Source organism: Aythya marila, assembly GCF_965140915.1.
Source record: "Aythya marila genome assembly, chromosome: 3".
Classification (NCBI taxonomy): domain Eukaryota; kingdom Metazoa; phylum Chordata; class Aves; order Anseriformes; family Anatidae; genus Aythya; species Aythya marila.
Window position 1 is genome coordinate 106,559,335 of NC_139044.1, and position 18,458 is coordinate 106,577,792.

The following is an 18,458-nucleotide window of genomic DNA, read 5'->3' on the forward strand; positions in this document are numbered from 1 at the left end:
TTCATTAATGAAAAAAAATGTGCATGTAAACATATATGTGTATGTAAAAAAATGTGTATGTAAACATGCTGTTTTTTCCCTAGGGGAAAGGAGATGAGAGAGAATAAGCCACACATGATGTATTTGTCACAGCCACTCAATGCATTTAAAGACTACAGATGTCACGGTGATGAGGGCAGTGTGGTGAGCCTGAGCACAGATCTACAAAGAAAGATGTGAGCAGACAGAAACAATAGTCTGACAATGACAGGAGAAAAAAAGAAAAATAAAAGAAAAAGCAGAGGAACTAAAGTACACAAAGGTTATTATACAAACAAGAAGGGAAAACAGAAAAACAAAACTAGAGAAAAGTTGTTTTGTAGACAGGGAATTTATTTGAGGTGAAAGCAGACTTAATTCTGCCTCTTCGGGAAAGTTGGATAGAGGCTTACCTAAGCAGTAAGCAACAGAAAAGGGAATCAAGTAATCAGGTTATGTGTATAGAGGACATTTGTCATTGTATAAAAGCACACTTTTCACAAACTCAAAAATCGGTTAAATCAAGCTACTGTGGAACACAGTAGTCCCAACTAGAAGTCCCAACTTCTTCATCAACTCTAGGCTACATCAAAAGCATCACTACAATCACTGAGGTTACCACTTCAACACATTGAATTTCACTCCTGTCCTTCTGTGCATTTCAACTGGCATTTTATTGAATGAAAATAACAGGTAAGTTAGTAAAAAAAAAAAAATCTGAGAATTGCTAAAAGAATATATAAGAATATGCTAAAATAATTTTTCTTCATCTCGCATTAATTGCGGAATTCCTCTGCAGTTTAGCAGTATTTGTCAGAAATGTTGCTTGATGCTGCAAGAAAAAGCATAACCTCCCAGCTAAGGTCAGGAAAACACTCTTCTCCCAAACCATAGAAATACTTCTATATTAAATTATTATCACGGAGACAGGAACATAATAAAACAATTAACCTTAGGGTAATTAAACTTCTCACTCCTTTTTAGAGAAAATAAATGCCTGTATATATGTATACTGGTCACTTATCACATCACCAGTAAAGGACAAATGAGGAGACAAGCTGTTAACAGAAATAAAATCATCCAGGAAATATCTTGCTCAGTTGTACAGCTTCCCCTCTCATCATGAGCAAGAATTTTTGAGTGGCAAATCCAAGTGGCAGTTGGAAGGAATGCTCAATAAAACTTTGTATTCTTAGATGATATATCTTAGTCTATACTAGACTAAACTTTTGACATATAATGCAAGAACGATGCAAAACCAAGCAGCATTTTCCAAACAAACAGATTTTGGTTATCAAGACTCAGAAGCATTGCTGGTTAACAGGCATCTGGCTACGCAGAGGAGTGGATTCTGTCAGGAAAGACACTGGGGTGAGCTAGATCCAACCTAACCTAGTTAGGTAAGTTTGAAATTAATCTCAAAGGGAATGCAGAACGAACCCCAGAGAGAAGTCAAGGAACAATGGCTGGAGGAGAGCTGGCCTACTATAGGACAAACAGGAGAAAAGGTGACAGTGGATATGGTGTAATGACAAAGCTGCTTGAACACATTGAGCTTTTCTATGGAAGAGGTGATAGAGAAAAATGTATGGGTCATGATTAGAGAGATTATAGAAAGAGCAGCATTGTAGTAAATTAAGTGCTACAGACAACTTGACAGAGAAAAAATTAACAAAATCCATCAAAGAATTGCAATATCAAGGTTCATGGTTCCCATGGAAAATATTGTTCTGGAAAATAAAACCTGCTGGAAGGACAACAAGGAAGAATACAACAATCCAGGAGATTTCTGGAATGTCAGGTACAGGTGAAGGAAAAATTTGGAGAATTGGATATTCAGTATCAGACTTCACTGCTGGGACCAAAACACAGTAGTTTCAGATTTTAAGGGAAGGCAAACAACAAGGTAAAGATGCTGGACTTTATGAGGTTGGACTTTGCCTTTAATGTAGCCTCCCATGCAATTGTCACCTGTCAGTTTTCTAAAAAGCCAAACTGGCCAAGGTGAGCTGATTGAAGTTAGAATCACAGAGTAACTTGGAGACAACTTTCACAAAGCACATGCAAAAAGCAGGTGCAAGAGCAGCGTTACTCAGCCATCGTGACACGTTGCCAACTGCTAAGCTCAAAAAAGCAAAAAAGAACATACAAAAAACGAAGATGAGGATGAATTTCATACAAACAGATTTTCATTAGGATAGAAGAAGAATATAGAAATCTTGCCTAGACACGAAGAGTTGGAATTAGGAAGACTATGCTGAAGTCAGAGCTGGAAATGGATATAAATATTAAGAAGGGTTTCTACAGTTAAACCAGCAGCAGAATGTTTTTCACACCCAATCTATTTTTCAGTATTTTATTTTCTGTCTGGCATGATTTTCACAGATCCTTAACAGGTTTTTTTATTTAGTTCTAGAACTCTATTAATGTCTCCCTCAGGGTAAGAAATTAATAAAGCTCAGATGCCCTAAACTCTGACTATTATGTCTAAATTGTAATAACAACTAAACTTCAAAATCTAATTGTCTTGGGTACAAAAACACAGTAGTACTTTACCCCAAATTCCTTTGTTTCTCCTTATTACAGAGTAATAACTTCATCAGAAATAGATATTCTCCATCTGATTTTCTTTTGGACATCAACAATACAAAAGAACATAGTGAGAATTTCTGGCAACCTATGATTCTGTTTTGATGCACAGGTATTAACAGTACTTCAGGTCTCAGGAAAAAGTCAAGCCCTTGTCCAGCAGAACTACAGATTCCTTCAAAATGTGTTTTCTTGATTAATAATTCTTGCAACAACTTAGCTATTTTCATCCTGAGAACATTTCTCCTATTATTATGGAGATAGCCATGTATGGTTTTGAAAGACAAAATGTTACTTTAAAGCAGACATAGGAAGTGTAGGTATCTCCATGCTTCTATATAACCTTCTAAAAATTTACATAAGGTTGTTAGGATAGTAGATTAAGTAGACTAGAGGAATCTTTCAGATGCTGTTATACAGAAGTATGCGCTCTATGATCTTGAAGATCTGCCTTCTCAGCATGTGGCTCAAGTGCCAAATTCAGATCTTTACTGTATATGTAAAGACTTAGAATAGGGGAGAAAAGAGACTGATTATACTTCTTCACCCACCAAGCCTACTCAGTTACCTTGTAAGAAGAGCCCATAGCTGAGAATTACATAGTTAAAGGACTTAAGGACACATTTCTGTTTTGAGAAACAGAAAATAAAGGTAATTCAAGATACCAGCTGCATGTGCTAGGAGACAATCTACTATGGAATGACATAAATAATTAAGTTTATCATCTTCATGAAAGTTTGTACCACAAAGTTTAGAAACAATCCTTGTCCTCCTCCTATGTCCTTAGTTTTAAAGGAAAAACAAATACAAAAGGCAAGAGCATATCTATTCCCATAGCATTCGGTAACATTGAGGAAAACAACTTGTAAGCTGAACCATTCTTTGTTACCAGCTCATTTAAACAAATGTCTGTTCTGTGGAAATTGTCTTTTGTTTTTTGTTTTGTTTTTTTCTTCCTTTGTGCATGTGTGGCTGGAAAAAAAGTATCAGTTACTATTTCTTTTCAACTTCAGCAACTGTCCCACACTGGATACTTTAGCATTGGTAACAATAAATGTCTTCTCCTATGTTCTTTTCTTACTGAGTACTCAAGGACAATTTTTATTTATTTATTTATTTAATCGTTTTAGCAAACAACTTAGAATCTACTGTTTATCCACACTTAGAATCCAATCACATACAATATTTCAGTAAGATGGAATAATAGATTTAGCTGAAGATCATACTGGTAAGTGATAAACTACATGGTATTATTGATATGATTTTGTTTATTAAATGACAACTGGAGTAGAAATAGCTTAAGTTTTAACATCTGTCCTTGTTCTTTCAAAATGAGGACATTTTCTTTCAAAAGGCTTCATAGCTTCTTTCATAAAATAAAACTGTCCATCTTTGCTTGTAAGACAGAAGCTAAGATAACAAAAGTATATACTTTTTTTTTTTTTTTTTTTTTTCCCTCAAAGGTGCCTAACAGCAGGCTCAAAAGAAAGCTATTTAACCATGAACAAATTCCTCTAACCAACATATTTTGCTAGTGCCACAAATTTCAGCTCTGGGCTAAGTTTTTCCTTTAGTTTCTAAACAGGGTATCAGGATGCAGGAGAATCAAAGGTTGCCAAACTGCAGAACTGGGCTAGTATCAAACAGTCTTTTTCTGAACATAGAGGAAAACGGAGCTGATCTGAATATAGAAAATACCTCCTCTTTTCCAGCTATGATGGTGCTTAGTGATCTCTCTCCAGAAAATTTGGAGTGGTCTTTTAACTGTAAAGCAGAGACAAGCTGGAAACTAAACAGTCCAGAGAGTTTCAGGAGAGGAAGAAAGAACTTTCTGAATTCTGTGAATAAACTCTTGGAGTAGCAAAAAAGAGTTTACATTAGCCTGACTTTTGCACCAATTCTAATTCCTACTAAGAAACCTGGGTTTTTACCAAACATGTTACCTCTCACATTTAGTTCAGGTTTATCATTAAACTCCCTTAATCACAGGTGATGAGTAAGAAGCAGAGCTGTGCCATTTGAAAAACAACGAAGAGAGACAGTTATCACAGGAAATGAACAATTTCATCAATGAACAAGGATGAACTTTATAAACATCATATACATCATATATGAACTAAAATACGTAACAATAAACATTGAACAGCCCTGTTCTTGCTTAAATGGACACTTGACTCATCCTAGGAAGTCCTTTATCAGTACTGCAAGATGACAGAATAGGCTATACACGTTATTGCTCAGTTTATAAGCTACTTTGAAGATGGCTAGTGCTACTACCTATAAATGACACTTGATATTGTGCTTCAAGAACACACAATATACTCTTCCAGAAAATTTCAAGTACTTGCCTGTTTACAGCACTGTGCAAGAATAATTATGCATAACTTAGCAGGCTGTTCACAGTGTAAGGCAGATCAGCTCCTTAACAGGCTTAACTCATGTACTGGCTATTTAGAATAGCTTTAATGCTGCACATTAATGAATATGGTTTTAAAAAGAAAAAGTACTAACCCTGTAGAGAGGGTGGCACTTGTCCTTGAAACATGGTGCCAAACGAGCATAGATCTGCAGGCTGTAGTAATAACTTGCCAGCTGGAGAGATAACGCAGAATGCAATTGCTTTTCAAAGCATTTGTTGGCATCTACCACCTAGGAGAAAGAGAGCATTAATTTAGATGAAAGAATTAGCAAGCATACAATGTTAAGTGCACAAACTTTCTAAAAGCTTCTTGCTGTGATTTACAAATAATTCTATGTTTTTTTTGGCACAGAAATAAGTCACTAAATTCCTCTCCCCCCCACACAAAGATAATTCTGTATTGTGATAATTCTGTATTCTGTATTTCTCCCTTTGCACACTTAACCAAAATGATCTCCAAACTAAGTCTTTCCTTCTTCTACACAATAAAGGTATTACCTGCATTTCTGAGCTATGCTGGAATTGTCAGTCAGGCAGTCTAACTTCTATCAAATGTGTTATTTCACCAGTACCACACTCATAAATCAGTCCAACAGCATTTGTTTAGAGCTACCTTTAAATGCGTCAGCCCAAACTTTTTTATTTATATTTAATTGATCTCAAAGACAAATTTTAAAGCCCTACAGAAAATACATTTCCTTATGAAATTCTGAAATCCAGAATAATATTTACTGGTAAAAGCATATTACATATATATATATGTGTGTGTGTATATATATATATATATGTATATATAAAATCACTATCAACATACCTGTGGCAGTGCAAGCAGATAGGCAAGAGACAAGGCCATATCATTTGGTAAAGCATCGCTTGCCAGTTGTAGCAGAACTGCAACATACACAGAAAAGAAATAAAGGTTTGATTACTGACCCATCCAGCCTTGACAGTTAGCAAATTAAATGTTTTCAGTTTAACTTTATTTTATTAGACACTAGCTTGAAGCACCCTATACATACTTAATTAAACACTAATCAGCGCAATCCAGAAACAGATAATATGTAATTAAACTGCAGAACAGCTTTACCTTGACTTCCAGGCAAAGTGTTCCATGCATTAACCAAACAAGAATGTGACTGTGCAGTAACAGATGCTAAACAAAGCCACTGAAATACCATCTGAAATGATTCAAAACAAGTAGACATGTTGCTTGTAAAGTCGAGGCAGTGGTATAATGATGTGAACATTACAAAATACCAACCAGAGGAGTGTCACAAAATGTCTTTTCTTCAAGCCTGAGCTCTAATTCACTTATCACTGAAAGCAAGATTCTATATTGAAAACTTTTATCTTAAAAAAAAAATAAAGTGCAACAAGTAGCATACATTTTTAAGTAAGATTATTGAAACTAAGCAAGAAGTATAAGCAAGAGAATTCCCAGGCACTTTAGAGAGAGAAACAAGCTGATCTGGATCATGCATACTGTAAAATGTCACTAAGAAATCATCTAAATAAATCACTGACAGGTACACCTAAAATACATTATCCAACTGACAAGTTACACATAGTGACTTGGTACAGTTAGTTAATCTAAAGTTTGGATAACTATGTCAACGGGAAGGTATCACTAACTAGAATGAGTTCATTTAGTAAATAACACACGGATAATGAAAAAAGAAGCTTCCTTAATTGAATGTTCATGATTATTTTAATAAATTCTAAAGCTAAGCTTAGAAAGAAAGTAGCTGAGGAAAATGAACAGTTATTATGAAGAAAGTTAAGAAATCTGGAAGAATGGGCAAATTCAGGTCTTTTTACTGAATTCTATAAATTCAGATTAATCAATTAAAATAAATATAAATAATATAAATTAAATAGTGTAATTCTTATATCTGCTTTTCACTTCTGGCTTTAGGAAAAGAGAAGAAAAATAACAGCAACCTTTTATACAGTGATTCAAATCAGATTAGCTAGCATTCTTCTAGGATATTTACATTTCAATTGAAACTCAATAAAAAGTTAGGGGGGAAAAAAAAGAAAAGCACACATACACAAAACCATCTCCAAACAATAACTCCCCTGCTCCTGCCACATACTGCAATCAAAAATTTCAGCACAAGAACGCAGTAGAAATGAACACAAAGAATAATGATTCTAAAAAATATATACTTCCAGTACAACTGACAAAAAAATATCTGCTTTTCCTAAGTTTATACTAAGGGCTTTTTTAGTTTAAAAATAGAAATCATTATATTTTACTTTACACAAATAGGAGAACCAACATGGCACAGACACAATGTGATTGCCTGAGATTTGTTGGTTAATAACAGGATCTCATTTATATATTTTTCTGTACTAAATTGTCACCATGGTTATTACAGAAGCTTCAACAAACACTTAAAAAATAATGGTTCTGATGATACACTCAACATTTAGTTTTAGGGGTACAGAATGCAAATTATTAATTCCAGAAGCAACTTCAAAAATCTTAGGAAATGTGGATCAGAAATTGCTTAAGGAATTTTAAATATACAAGGAAAAAAAAATGTTTTCATTTTTTCATGGACTTTTTTTCCAAAGCAGCAGAACCCTCTTTCCACAGCTTAGCTCTTTGCACATTTTAAGAAAGTCTCAAATGCTTTTATTTCCACATTGCATAAACTACTCTTAAGTGCATGCTGGCAAGAAGCATTTTTATTTTACACACACAGACCTCCCAGTGAATTCTTTGTTCCAAAGAATAAGTTACAAAAGGCTTGAATGATCACTTACAATTTTCAGATTATCATTAATTTGCCACCAGACTGACTTAGTTGATTTATGTGCTGGCCCTCAGCCACACACAACAAGCAAATTTCTATGTGACAAGGCATCGCAGAGGTCGTCAGGATGGCAGCATTAAAGTTACTGCAAATACAAACCTGTCCATCAGGAACTATGCTTCAAATAGCTTCTACCAATAGTTTCTTGCTGCTGACAGCTTGTTTCTGCTGCATTCAAAATAACCTGGATGCTGTCCAAGCAAAAATAATAGAACTCTAGAAATATCTAATATTAAAATCTTTATGAGTTAGTTTGCAAAACTGGTATTCTGTACTATGAGCAAAAGCTATGCTACTTTAAATGTTCTTACAACCACCACTAGTCAAACAGAAAAAGATGGGAGGAAGAAAAGAACCAGTGCTCTGCCCTCTTTTCCATTTCTCTGGAAAATTCCTGACCACAAAACCACAAGAATAACACAATAAACTCCACATTTTCTTTGAACTTAAAATCGCCAACAAGACAACTGCCCAGCTAACAAACATTTATCTTCACCTTTCAGATAGCAATCATGACCAACAACATAGCACCAATACAAGGCCACAAAATGACTTCATGAACGCTGTTGTATTTGAATGAAGCTCAACCCAAAGGTATCCCAGCTGCAAAAATACTACTTGAGAGTAGGAACTGCTTCCATTGACATCCCTTCTGAGAAAGGGATTATATATATACTTATATATATATATATAAATACATAAACACACGCGCGCTTTCTTTGTGCTTGTGTGCCAGTATGGGTTCATGTATCCTTATATATCCTCCTACTTACACATACGTACATGTAAGTACAAAGACTAAAGTCACACAGTTTTATGTCTCCAAGCAAAACCCTACAGGAATTCAATGACGTACTAATCCACTGAGTTTAAAATCACAGACTACAGATATTAGCAGGATGCCACTCTGTTCCAATGCACATCTTAACAAAACTTATGGGGACAAAGACCTATGCCAAATTAATTAAACATTACAGGGCTGCAAAATAGGGTGGACAAGAAGTTACAAGCAATGAAACAGTGTTCTACAAGCTGTATTTCCTTAGGAAAAAAAATATATATAAATATATATGTATTCTGTTTTTATGGTTTTGTTTTGTTTTTGTGGTTTTTGTTTTGTTGTGTTTGTTTTTTTGTTTTGTTTTGTTTTTTTTTTAATATTTCCCGTGCACATTTTGACTTTATGCCAGAAGCCTACTTGGATAGAAAACTGGAGAAGAAAATTATTTCTTCATGAAAGCTAACTTACTGATACCCAGATGTTTTGTTGAAAGATGCAAGTTATCATTGTTCATTTAGCATGTGATAATATCTCACTAAACTTAAAAGTATATGGAAGATCAAAGTCCAAGGCTTGTGACCATACCAAATCCTACATCCACAAAGCAGCAGCAAACTTAATCTTGAGTTTTATCTCACACACTTCCTCTGGGGAAGATGTTCAGCTTTTCTCAAACGTGTATAACAATGAACTGCTACAATAATAGAATATTTGGCAAAATACACAATGTACCTTTTCTTTAAAAGTTCTCTTATTGATATGTGCTGACAGACAACCCTTCCTCTAAATAAAATGTATTTCAGAGAACAAGTTCATTTCATCTTTCCTATGCCTTTTCTGAAACTTTTTTTTCCTCCACTCCCCTTGACACAAATTCCTGTATAGATCTTTGGAGACAGAACTGATGTTTAATAGTCCAGTTTCCGGTAGGAAGGTAGAAGTTCAAAAACTAAACTTGGAATCTAAAATTTCTTTTCTTCTTCAAGTCCCCAAACCTGAAATTTTGATCTCAAAGGCACCCACTGAATTGTAACCAAGCAGTTCCAGTTAGAGCAGGAAGCATCACCAAGGATTTCCCAATTAACATCATTTGCTGTAAGAAAGTAATGAACGTGTTTACTCTTTGCCTCTCCCTCCCCTTTAAGACACAGGCATCACAAGCTCTCAGAATGTAAGATAAGAGATAACCTGTACAGACTTAACATTATTTTTGCATTGACAAAGTTTGAAAAGTACAAAATATAAATAAATGCTTCCTCATTTAAACTTGCTGATGCTGACCTTCTCTAATACTTATTTTATTAAAACGGTACCAGTTATCTGTAGAAACATCACACATCTAAAAATAGAGAATTGTATACCTGTAAAACAGATATGCTGTTTTACACTAAACGGTTGAAATAAAATGATATGGATTATACAGCAAGCTTCACTTGAAACTTTGCAAGTGATTTAATACACTCATTTTTCATAGCAGAACTTCCCATAGAGTAAAATATAACACAGACCTCTTCAAAAGACAGTAACAGCATGTAAATATTTAAATACTTCATTTCTTACACCAGCAGGAGACAGCAACAAGAAAAAAAATGTAGTTTTTTTTGTTTTGCTTCTAAAAAGTGAAACTGTTTCAGTTAACAAATTACCAAGTATAATCTATAAAATCTAGAAATTTCGAAAGAAAAAGTTCTGCTGATTCTAGAAACTGAAGGTGAGCTGTTATGTATCAAAATACTCTAATGATCCTGTAATACTAACTCCTGTATAAATGGCACAGGATCTCAACAAATAACAAATGGATATTAACACTGAGTCGCAAATTTCCTTTTAGTTATGGTATTTTATAGTATACAGGAAGCCTTCAATATTTTTTCTCTTTATAATGTGTACGTCAGCCCTCAAATAACAATTTCTACTTATTTAAAGCCGACTTTCTGATTTCAGATTTGTATTCCCTACTGAGCAACTCCTTTTAGAAATACTTTTCTTGAAAACTGCAACTACTTCTATCAAGACTACTTACCAAAATAAGAGTAAAGCATTACGTACTCTTCTCCACTTTTAAACCTAACTGTAGCTTCTCCTAGAGTTACTATACTAAATACAGAAGTGAATACACATATACCCATACCTTCTGTAGTTGGGAGTAGGTTTTTTCCTTCACTCTTGGTCTCTGTCAGTTTCTCTGTTCTCAACAATACTTCTGCAAAGCTTTCCAAAGAATTGTTCTGGTATGTGCCATAGTTGCTTTCAGACTAGAAGGAAAATAAGATAACTGATGCATGAGCACTACAGTCTACAGTTACGTTACATCAGATACAGTTATAAACCTCTGTTCCTGCATTTGCTTTAATTTCTGTTTAATTATTTTTTTCCTACTATTGCACAAAATTTCAAATCCTTGCAAGGCAAACACACAATATAAAATCCATATTGTTACTTAACTAGAAGATCTCAACAGAGAGGAAAAAAAAAACAATTCAGAATCCTGTCATAGAAACTTACTTCTGCAACATATGGATCAGCAATTAAAGATTCATAAAATGGATGACAGCCTTGCTTTTCCACAGTGACATTTTCTCCAGGCCCACTTTTTAACACATCTCCAAATTCTTGGCCCTGGGAAAAACAAGTACAGGTGTGTCGTAACAACAAAAAAAAAAAAGTTCATTACAAAGTTTTTAACTGCAGTTCAGAAGGGAAGCACCTGTAAATGGAAAGATCCCTGAATTCAACTGGGATCAAGGTAAGAGTCATCCTAAATAAAGCGATGTTATATCAAGTTCAGTATTAAGACAGAGAGAGAGAATCACACTCAAAAGCAGTATTGGAGCTTTGAATATAAATAGACAGTATGCAAAGAGTTGACTTCACTGTGCTTTATTCCCCAAAGTTCTGAAGTTCTGTAAAGTTTAAGCTATGCCTTTACACTATGCGAGAAAAATAAAAAAAAAAATAAAAAACAGATTAGGAAACAGAAGCAGGAAACACCTTTAGATGGATTCTTTCACTGTGATTTGCTTGAAAACTGTCCCTTGTCATCTCTAGTTAACTTATCAATTTGAGCTCTTCAGTTGTCAGGTGTATCTACAAAGGAGCCCTGTTTTTACTCTAACATTGCAGTGAATGTGTAAGCATCTCGAGACTTATCAGCAATCCCTTACATGTAATGGTCGAAGATAAGTTAGTGATCTTTTCCACCACTGTCCATCACTGACAGCATGCAGCATGGCTTTTGTAGTCATAGTTGTGTTAGACAACACCTTCATGGTTTTTGTTGTCGTCCAGTACAACAAATCAGCAGACTGGCTAGAGGAGACCGTAGTTTCATCCTGTGAGCATATCCAACACACAATGGTAAGCATTAGACTCATGCTTTAATTAGATTAAGACCTAAAAGCCAAAACACATTAGTTTACACACACTATGTTAATAATTTATTTTAACATTCATTAATTTAGGCAACAGATGTTGTAAAAAAAAAAAAAAAAAAAGTTAAATTTAAAAGTGATTTAAGTCTCAATCTGCAGTGAGTAGTATGATCAATAGAACATTGTGCCCCTCGTACAATCTCACGTGTCCACAGATATCAGCTGTGTATAATTCCAAAGTTTATAATGGTAATGTGTTACATAACTGTTGAGTACTGCTATTAAAATAACAAACCTATCTATAATACATGAGGAGACTGAGCATGCTAAAATGAATCATCACTAATTCAAGAATGCTGATAGAAGATATAATCTCGCATTAATAGAGGTAGCATTTATTGAGATGAGTTCTCAGTATAATATGCTTTCATCACACAACCTTCACAAACTTCACTTACAACAGCAAACAGAGCTCCCCATGCTGAAGTCAAAGTAGCATTCTCACAAGACAAACAAAGGTGGATAATGTAGACACATTCTACCCCTTGTCCCTTCACATCACAACAACAAAAAATCCTCACAGTTCCGTGGGGAAAAAAAGAGATGTAAACGCTCATCTCCAGACCAAGTGAGAAAGAAGATTTGAAATTCTGCAGTTAGCACTTTCAAGGTACAAATCTAGCAAACCTAACAAACTGTAAAAAAGAATCCAAGATCCTAACCTAGTCTATTCCCAAGCTTGAGCTGCTTCTGCAACATATGCATGTTGTCCTGCAAAATGTGTTCACTCAGCCTCAGCAGACTCACATTAAAATCAGTTAGAGGACGTTCTGCAAATGGAGGTTTCTGCATCAGCTCTTCCTCTTGTAAAGCATTTAATTAATACTCAAAATATCCATTTTGGTCGATCTGTGCTAACTATTCCAGCCATGAAAGGTTCATGTCCATGGTATGCTTTACAAAACTTGCACATTAGAATAGAACCATATCCTTAGCATGCTAATGTAAATACTGCCTTCAGCAACATAAAATATACATATTCCCATCCATACAGTAAATTTCAACAGCTTTATCTCCGATGCTTCTTCATAACAGTTCAATTATTCATTTCCCCATACACCAAAGTTTACAGAAGTAGGAGAATTCTACCTGCATAACTAATAAGTGAAGGGGAAGTATTAATTCACAGCTTACTAACTTGTGACAAAATTTCAGACATCAAAGCAAAAGGATACTGAGTTATGCTCAAGTGAGGGATGCCCCACAGGAACTTAATTGACAAAACATCTGTTAGCTTCAAGGTAAAATTTCACTGCAGACAACCTTATTTTTAGTACCCGTAATTGTATTATTCACTGCCTTAACCTGATCATTAAAGTAGCAGGCCCATTTTACGTCTTTCTTTCCTTTAAGACTTCAGCATTTTATTTATTTTTTCCAATCTTCTCTAAAATTTATATTCTGAATTTCACAGGAACACCACTAATGAACTAGTCAACGAGATTCCAAATTTCAGCTCTTCACTAAATGAACAAAGAACATGCTAAGCGTAATACACCAAAATTTTTACTCCTCTGAAGAATAAACAGCAATACAACAGCCTAGGTCTGGTGGGTTTTTTTGAGCAGTGGGGAGGGGGAAACAATAATTCTTGTTAATCAGCATTGTGTTTTTTTGTTTTGTTGGTTGGTTTGATTGTTTTTAATGAATCTCTTTTGTTACTTGCACTAAAGTTTTCATAACATATTCTAAATGGTATATAGAGAACACAAGTTTCACTAGTTGCTTCAGGACTCTGATTCTGAGGATTAATTGAATTAACAAACAACAAAAATCAGAGTTTTTCCCCTCCAAATTTTCAACTGCATTTGAGAAAAACATTTTTAAAAATAAAACTCCTTCAGTAGACTGTGTGCTAGTATAGTTCAACCATTATCAGAAAAACTCTGGTAGTGATTTATTGATTTCCCTAAACGGAACTTTAACCATCATTACAGTATTTTCTGCACAAGTAAGAATTTTGTCATCTGAAGAGCCGCTGTGTACCTAGAACAGCAACACTTACCATAACTCCATGCTATCCTGAATAAACCTCTGATAAACTAATTGATTTCTTAAAGATTATTGAAGACCCCATTTAATAGGATAACTTTAATCGTGTCCTTTAATTATGACTTCAGTAAGGTAGTATAGCTTGGGGATTTTGAGGGAAATTATTTTCATATAGCAGCTAAAAACTTGTACGAATCTAACTTTATATAAAAAAGACTCAGCCAACAAATTGTAAATTATCAAGATAACCTAAAATAACAGCTAAATACTAAAATATAATTCTAAACAGTCTAACCCAATGACAAAAAGCAAAGCGAACTGTGTTTTTTGTTGTTGTTGTTGTTTTGTTTTGTTTTTTTTTAAATAAGCCATAGAATAGGATAAATTAAAACACCTGTAACATAGTTTTTGCTTGTTTTGTTTTGTTTTTAATGACAGTTAGCCAAGGCACAAGGGTCAAAACATGCAGAAACCATACTTCTAATACACCTTATGAGTTAATAGTCTTGTGAAGTATCAGAGTCATAGAACTATTCAAGTTAAGAAGATCTAGTCCAACCTTTACCCTAGGACTGAAGTCCACTATTAAACCATGCTACCAAGTTCTACATCTGAACATTTCTTGAAGACCTCCAGGGATGGGGACTCTTCCCTGGGCAGCCTGTTCCATTGCCGCACAACCCTTTCATTAAAAAACGTCTCCTAATAGCAAACTTAAACCTCCCTGGTGCAACTTGAGGCTACTTCCCTTCATATTACCACTTGGAGCTTCAGAAAAGTGCCTAATCCCCACCTCACTAAAAGGAAATAAATGCTAACACTAACATCTGTTATTTTTAAAGAAAACCTGCATAGGTTGACTACATAGAAGGTTACCTAAAACTTTCGTAATTTCACAAAGCGAGGTGGAACAGACTCTACTTATTAGACAAAACATCAAGTCTTAACTTAACTTTTCTTTTTTTGCTTTTTGGTACTCCCACCAGAAAGCAGGTATTTAAATATTTTTACATATGCATCCATGTATACTGTACATTCCTGTTTTGTGTCTTGAAAGGTGTGGTTTTTCTGTGTTTTTTTTGTTTGTTTGTTTGTTTTCCATTTTTGTACAACACCTCTATCATGAACCTGTCTACATCAAAATTCCCGTCCAGTTCAGATAAATTAAAACAGATGAGAAACTACAGAAAGGATTCAGCTCAAGATTATAACCTTCAGGTGTCACTGAATGTCTAAAGTCTCAGTAAGTCTATTACTGTCATTGCAAACTAGAAAGTAATTCAGCCTTAAGCAGAGACAATGGATTACATTCAACTACTTAAACACGGGCTTTGATGACTGTGTGCAATACATGGCAGTAATTAAGATATCTGTCTAACACTCATAGATCTGACAAGAGGACCTAGACTTTTTCGGTCAGTAGCTAAAGGACAGGAAAGATGCCTTAGGACATCTCAAATTGTTGGTATCTGTAATTAAGTAAGTGAATCAAGCACCTAATGGCTGGTTAGTTGCATTATTCTCTGTACCTCATTGATTAAATTGCCAGCAGCAGTTTACACAGTACAAGTATGGAGTTCCACCTTGAGATCTTCTCTTCCTCAGCACAAGAGTTCGGTGACATTAAATGAACTTAGTGAATAAAATACCATCAAGAGTTACAGCTACCTCTTTCTATGAGCATTCTAATTTTGTTGTTACACAATTAAAACCAGTATATTTACTAAGCCACAAAACACAGCTCCAGTTAATCTCATACATATAAATGTGTGTATGTATAAAGATTTATGTATCATAGCTATTTGAAACTGCAGCTATTTTTGCCCTGAAGTTCCACAGATTCCAGGTGGAACATTTCCCTGAATACACTACAGAAGTAAAACATTCCCTAACCATTGCTAATCAGCAATGATAAGGATGCATGACACACAAATTTCACATATGCGAGTAATTAAAAAAGATTCCAGATCCAGAGCATGGGTCCAAAAAGAAAACAAGATGCTAATTCTCAGTTAGTAGGAACTTTTTTTTTTCTTTTAAGCAACATTTAAGAAAAAAGTCCTATAATTTCTAGAGAAGAGTATCTTCAAATCATTTCTACTCTCTTATCAGAAGTTCCTTTCCAAGGAAATATGAAACCATTAATTTATCTTGGGCTACTGTGACAGTATACAGTAATTAAATTTTCACATTCAGATATGTAAAAGATAATTATTTTATTTATAATGGACATAACACATGTTTTAAGTATTAAGAAGATCAAGCACAAAGTCAGAGCTCATTTAGAAGGCAAGATTTACAGTGGTTATTGTCCTTACTGCTTATATACAACACAGCATCTCACAACTAAGAATTATATTTTAATAATGTTAGCAGTAATATTTTGAAATGCTTTTAATGAGTCAAAACCTTATTTTTTCTCACTGAGATAGTTTGAACAGCAGATGAATTGTTGAGGCACTTGCAGCACACTACATAGAGAACAAATGGTAAGCATGAAGGAAATTTAATAAGCAAAATATTCTACTACGTTGGAGTCATTGTAGCTTCAAAAGGATAACTTCTCCAATGGTTCCACTGAGTTCCATCACAAGTGACAAGCCAGGTGCTTTGGTCATGAAGTACATGTGTAAACACATTAGTTCCTACAGAATAATTATGTGCATCTTTATTGTAGCAGTCAGGAATTTTATACAAAGACTTACTTAAATCAATATGACAGGTATGTTAGGTGACACATTTGCACATAATTTGTGAAGATAAGTAGCCAGCTGCTTATCGAGATTCCTGCAAGTTTCATGGGGAAAAAAATGTTTGGAAAAAAAAACAAATACCCTTAATACAACAAAGATAGATGAGTTTAGACATTAATAGAGAGTTCTTCCTGTACATCCAAAAAAAAAAAAAAAAGAAGAATTGAAAAGTATAACCAGCAGCTGGTGGGCTGGTATCACAGGAATACCAGCAGTGGGCTGGTATCACAGGAAAATGGCAGTGACAACTAACAATCAATACCAGAAGAGGTAGAAAAAAGATCTCTAAAGATATTATAAGAAAGGTTGAAGGTTGATTCATTAACAGATAGGTATTTTCAAAGTAACAGAGAAAGAGATGCCCAAAAACATATACCTTAATTAACCTTAGTTAAAAGGAAAATTATGTTTTGAGCACTAAATTGAAAAGTTATCAGTAATTGAAGAAGAAGAACATTTGTCAAGTCCTTGAGAAAAGAATGTTTTAAGTCAAAACACAAGTAAAGAAAGGAGTAAAAAGAAAGGGCAAAAAGATATTATAGTTTGAAATTCTGTGCAAGACAATGAAGATAAGAAGCAGAAAGAACTACTTGACGTGCAACTACAGTGATTGCAGTTATGGGATTCATTTACGTCAGAGAGAGTTTTTGAACATAGTGCACTTCTAATATTTCATGTCTGTAAAAAAGGTAAGTTTACACAATTTCGAAATATTATTGGATGTTTCCTCTTGTGTCATTGCAAAATACTGTAAAAAATGAAAGAAGCTATTATTCCCATATAAATCAACTGGGAGAAGACATTAAGTTAAAATTAACAAATACACAGAACCCATTTCATAGTGTAACATTTTGACTAGAAAACAAAAGCTGTGTTACAAAAACAATGAAAACTCTCAATGCTGCACCATACACGTTTGCCCAGTCTACTGTGTGCAGACTTCCAACTGTAGACAACTAACCACAACAAAGGGGAAAAAAAAGAAAAGAATGTATACTGGATGAAATAAGAGTGAACAATTTTCTAAATGCAAATTCCTCACTCTAGTTAAAATTGCTTCAGATATCTAAATCGAACTGATAATTAAGCTAATTAGTGAGTTTACTCAAGACTGATAAACCCTTAAGTGTATTTCTGAATTCATTTATATGCACATGCAATTGTTCTGTCACAACAAAACATTTGATAGTACCAGAGCATATTAAAGATGATGTGACAAATTTGTCGTGTGTTACAATTTGTTAAAATATGCATCCATGCCCTAATCAAAAGGCTCCACAATGTTATTAACGTTTATTTGACAATCTTGCTCTCAGATGAATTTATTTACCAATTCCCAGAAAATAAAATGTGTTCATGCTAATAAACAGACCTCTTCTTCATGGCAATGATTCTAGATATCCAGATACATAAGGTAAAAGTTTACCTCACTTACGCTGAATGCTGTTTTCAGTGCTGTTTCACTCTCCTGCCCATCTTGTTACTTTTATATATGTATATGTATGTACATTTGTATGAAATATGCATGTATGTATACACAAACATATGCATACACAAAATACATACATATACAGAATTTCTGTTCCCATTCCAATAACATGGCAGGGGCTAATTTATTGTTTAGCTACATGGTGTTAAATATACCAAATGCAA

General features: G+C 34.4%; 1 protein-coding gene across 3 annotated transcripts in view; it reads right to left on the reverse strand.

Moving 5' to 3' along the window:
• Positions 1 to 18,458, reverse strand: part of NBAS (NBAS subunit of NRZ tethering complex) — a gene marked incomplete at its 5' end in the record, with an annotated part of 190,930 nt that overhangs the window by 94,743 nt on the left and 77,729 nt on the right. For 2 of the 3 annotated variants that reach the window (XM_082757307.1, XM_082757309.1), the window contains 5 exons: positions 5,119 to 5,256; positions 5,841 to 5,917; positions 10,761 to 10,884; positions 11,135 to 11,248; positions 11,794 to 11,961. In XM_082757307.1, coding sequence (XP_082613433.1) covers positions 5,119 to 5,256; positions 5,841 to 5,917; positions 10,761 to 10,884; positions 11,135 to 11,248; positions 11,794 to 11,961 — 621 coding nt within the window. The remainder of the gene's footprint in view (positions 1 to 5,118; positions 5,257 to 5,840; positions 5,918 to 10,760; positions 10,885 to 11,134; positions 11,249 to 11,793; positions 11,962 to 18,458) is intronic. The other variant, XM_082757308.1, reaches the window with a different exon arrangement.